Source organism: Gymnoscopelus microlampas (genome assembly GCF_963454915.1).
Source record: "Gymnoscopelus microlampas genome assembly, chromosome: 19".
Lineage (NCBI taxonomy): Eukaryota > Metazoa > Chordata > Actinopteri > Myctophiformes > Myctophidae > Gymnoscopelus > Gymnoscopelus microlampas.
Genome location: NC_139956.1, coordinates 7,691,485 through 7,696,281, shown reverse-complemented (window position 1 = coordinate 7,696,281; position 4,797 = coordinate 7,691,485). Strand labels below are relative to the sequence as shown.

The following is a 4,797-nucleotide window of genomic DNA, read 5'->3' as shown; positions in this document are numbered from 1 at the left end:
ATAGAATTCTAAGTGAAATGTACATGTCTTGCATACTGTATAATTATTATCATTATTTATATTTTTAAGGCATTTCATCAGGAGAGTTACTTGACTATAGTATATCATCTGTAAAGAGAGCATTGCTTTACAGTTATGCCAAAATTTTATCAGTGTTTATTACAGAGCCCATCGAATACTCTCCAGGCTACTAAATAGGCCTGGGACAAAGAAATTATGCTAAAATGATTCCATCTATAATAGAATCAAATCCACTAAGTTCATAGTACATACATGCTGCATAACACCTGAGGTTCTATAACTGGTCCATATTTATGTGTGAAACTGTCAGTTACTTATATCCATTGTAGCCTAATTTGTTTCCGATCCTACGTGTACTACATGTACATGTATAGGTACCAGTACCTATAGAAATTGTTTCTGTTCCTGTGTGAAACTGGTGCTTACGATATATCCATTGTACCTTTAAAGCATACTGCTGGAGTTTTATGGTGTACATGTGATCGATATGCTCCTTAGTTTGGTTTTCTGTCACTGTGGAGGATAATACACAATGAGTACATTGCTCTTTGGATTAGGACTACTTTTTCAATTTGTTCTCTGTTGATGAAGTGTATTCAGCTCAGATCACTCTCTCTCCCCCTCTCTCTCTCTCTCTCTCTCTCTCTCTCTCTCTCTCTCTCTCTCTCTCTCTCTCTCTCTCTCTCTCTCTCTCTCTCTCTCTCTCTCTCTCTCTCTCTCTCTCTCTCTCTCTCTCTCTCTCTCGCCACACAGTGCTCCTCGTTTGCTGTGGACCTGCTCAAACTGACGGTGAGTCAACTTCAATGCACTGCATTATGGGTAGGGTGAGATTGGAGGCTATCAGATGTGTTCCAACGATCCTGTTATTAATACACCACACCATAATTCAAGGATTTTCATTTTTTTTTTAAATGAACATCCAATATTGGATGTTTTTGAATAGAGAAAAGATTATCTTCATACTGTATGTCCTCAATGGACTTCCACATTTGACATTACAGTCAGTCAGAGAGTCCTCTTTCATCTAACGTCGTTAATGCTGTCATTTGCAGTGACAGATAGCAGTCTAGGATGTCTAGGATGTATCTGAGGGTCAGTCCTGAAAGACGTCAGTTCTTTAAACATGAGTCCATCTCACTGAGCTGTGAGGACGAAGGGAACTCTACACTGGGGTGGTCTGTGAAAAGGACCACCGAGAAAGGAAATGGAACCTGCAGCTATGAATGGGGATTCGTCAATGGTATGTAGAGATGGACGGATAGATGCTATGGATAGATAGATAGATAGTTACATAGATACATAGATGAACAAAATTCCCTCCTTTCCATTGTGATTCTAGGAGTGTCCTGTTTCATGCAAGCACCATTTCCTTGGGACAGTGGAGCTTATGGCTGTCAGTCCGAGTCAGGAGAACTCAGCCGGTCCATCGACATTACAATCACTGGTACAGTCAATATAATTCTATACGTGTAAATATAATCAATATGTTGTATGTAGGAGTTAGACAGACATAAATCATATGCTTTCATTGTTAACACATATATACATTCCAATTGAAGAGATAATGTCTGCTAATTCACACTAATATGTCAATTGCCTATTGTTTGATATTTTATCCCTATGGGGGTTTTGCTTAACATTCCCTGATTTTGCTTAGCATGCAGCTTAGACAAAATTCAGGGAATATCTCCAAGAGTGGAGCCTTTAACGCCAAGCTTAACTGTGTTCCATTTGTTGCAATAAATGGTTAAATCTACTACTGAACGATTACTTTTCAGATGGCGCTGTGATCCTGGAGAGCCCTGTACGTTCTGTGACGGAGGGACGTGATGTCACACTCCGCTGCTGGTCCAAAACAAAGGCGAGGAAAGCATCCTCCAACCTCCCGGCTGATTTCTACAAAGATGGATCCCTCATCAGCCAAGAGTCTACACGACAGATGACCATCCACAATGTCTACCAGTCTGATGAAGGATTCTACAAGTGTAGCATCTCTGACCTTGGAGAGTCACCAGAGAGCTGGATGGATGTGAGAGGTGAGTCTTGAGCCTTTGTTAGATGATTTTGTAACAGAGTGGTTGACTACCTCGGCCTGAAACTCTAATATCTCCCTGGGAGATTGGGATTTGGCTTAGTGCAGGGGTCTTCAACGTTTTCAGGCCAAGGACCCCTTGGCTGAGAGAGAGATAACGCAGGGACCCCCCATTATATATTGTATAGAATATGATCTTTTCATAGACTTGTTTGACAGCACTGTCATCAGTGTTGGATTCATGTTAATGTGTGTTTTCAGACTTTTAACCACATAAAACGTCCAGACTAAGTATACTACCCACTCTGTACTTGGTCTGCTCTTTTCCCCCCTACACCAAACCTTGTTGCCAAAAATAGTAGATCTACAAGCCCACAACGCTTCGCAGCGTGAGGCATTGTGTGCTTGTAGATCTGCTATTTTTGGCTAAAGTTCTCCTCAGAATAGGGATGCTTGGTTGAAGTGATTAATGTAAAAATCACAACGATTTGGCGGCCCCCCTGTAGTAACTCTGAGGACCCCCTAGGGGTCCCGGACCCCCTCTTGAATGCCCCTGGCTTAGTGGTTAAGAAGTTGTCTTTCCACACGGGAGACCCGGGTTCGAACCCTGATTGTTACAATTTGACCATTATCAACATTAGACGATGAACCACGTGTTTTGTATACTGAAAGCCATTGTTCTCTTTGCAGATTCCTCCTCCCATACAACCTGGCCACTCCCCCTCATGTCTCTGTCCAGTCTGATCATTCATCTGGTGGTTGTCACTCCTTACGTGGTGTCAACCATCCTTCTGGTACTCATTTACAGAGACAGAGCTAGAGGTGAGAGAAACATGTCATTAAAACAGACACACGCGCTGCGCACACACGTCACACACACACACACACACACACACACACACACACACACACACACACACACACACACACACACACACACACACACACACACATTAAATAGTATACAGAACATATATACACATATAGAAATACTGTGCTGAGGGACTGTGCTAAGAATCCATGTTGTTTCCAGAGCAGTTTTGCTTAATGAACTTATACTCTGTATAGCAATCAGTACAGCTGATCTCTCTCTCTCTCTCTCTCTCTCTCTCTCTCTCTCTCTCTCTCTCTCTCTCTCTCTCTCTCTCTCTCTCTCTCTCTCTCTCTCTCTCTCTCTCTCTCTCTCTCTCTCTCTCTCTCTCTCTCCCCCCCCCCCCCCCCCTGGCGAGAGAAGGGCAGGCAAAGGGTGAAGGGAGCCAAACAGAGGTACTGAGGGTACTGCCTGTCACACAGTCCGCTGTCTGACGGGTTGCCATGTGCGTGGAATTCATATTCAAGGCAATACACCACCTTCACAGATTATTTACATTGTAAAGTAATAATGTCAGGGCTTCATCTAAAACTGCACTTATTGTAAGACGCTTTGGATAAAAGCGTCTGCTAAATGACTGTAATGTAATGTAATTTGTAAACATTTATCATTATTAATCATTATAAACTATATAAGCAACAGAATGCTCATTGACATCATAGAAAGTAGGTTTGTTTCCCTGCCCCCATTCCTGTTTTTTTCTACATGGTGGTCTTCGGGTGAATTTCACCCATGGTTAGTGAGGGTTAGGGTTAGGGTTAGCTCACATGTCCCAGGAATGAGTGTACCAAAGGAAAAGTTCCCAGCTCAATTATAATTTTTGTAGGAATATGTTTTTAACAATACCCAAAATGTTCACAGATTTTGCTGCCTATTTGTAGGGTCCCCCCATGATATCTGTTTGTCTGTGATATGTCATGTTGAAATATTAAAGAGGAGTAGGCTACCTCAATTTGCCATGTATTGTTGTACTTTAATATATATTTTGATGAGAAATATTTTTTATGGAATTATTATTATTATATCGGGTAAAATATACCCAACGTTCGTGATGGTGTGTATTTTCATCGTTAGTGTTCTAGGGTTAAAAGAGAACAGGAAGTGATGCTGTGAGCAGAAAACCCCACACCAGACAGTTTCAGATGCTGTGGTTTGTGTTTGTTCAGTTGAAAAAAGTTTGTTATGTCTGCATTTCTATGCAAATAATGTTTAATGTACAGAATGAGTCAGAATTACCTATGGCCATACAAGTCTCTTTACACTCTAAAATGCTGAGCGTTAATTTAAATCAACACACATTCATAACAGTTGTTTTGATGTTTTTATTCTTATGCAAGACATTTGCTGTAACTTCTTATGAGACATTTTTATAAAATAGATATGGAAAGAAACTCACTCTTAATGAGTGAGCATGGCTGTCTAGGCCAATGACATGGAAGAAAAGTAATTGTACTGCCCTATATTTAGGTAGTAGGTAGCCTACTTATAGTGTAGTGTCAACAGTCCTATACTTCATGGCACTGTAGGTTGTCGAGGAAGTTCTGATGTGTGCTCAAATACTGAAGGTCCAAAACATCCATGGAATTCATAAACAACGTTTTATTGTCTGTAGCATTGTCAGTCACTAGCATTAGCATACAATAAATAATAAATAAATAAATAAACACACAGGATGCAGACTCTTGTGAGTCTGTATCTCTTTGGACACTGTCAGCTCTTATGAACACGGTCAAAAGCTGTTTGCCTCTGCCACTGGCAACACCTGCGCTTGATTACAGACAGGGTTAAATACCTTAAACCCTGGCAACCTTGGCCTTGACCAAGCCCTGTGGTGACGTCATCAAATTCATTTGGCTCTTACAGTAATATAGTA

At 41.0% G+C, this 4,797-nt stretch overlaps 1 protein-coding gene across 1 annotated transcript; it reads left to right on the top strand.

Annotated features, from left to right (window-relative positions):
- Window positions 1-1,101: 1,101 nt before the first annotated feature.
- Window positions 1,102-4,006, top strand: LOC311035193 (low affinity immunoglobulin gamma Fc region receptor III-like; the record flags this gene model as incomplete). The annotated part of the gene is made up of 5 exons (XM_084043273.1): window positions 1,102-1,261; window positions 1,361-1,465; window positions 1,800-2,057; window positions 2,744-2,875; window positions 3,999-4,006. The coding sequence occupies 5 exons, from the start codon at window positions 1,102-1,104 to the stop codon at window positions 4,004-4,006; spliced, it is 663 nt and encodes a 220-aa protein (XP_083899399.1).
- Between the last annotated feature and the right edge of the window lie 791 nt (window positions 4,007-4,797).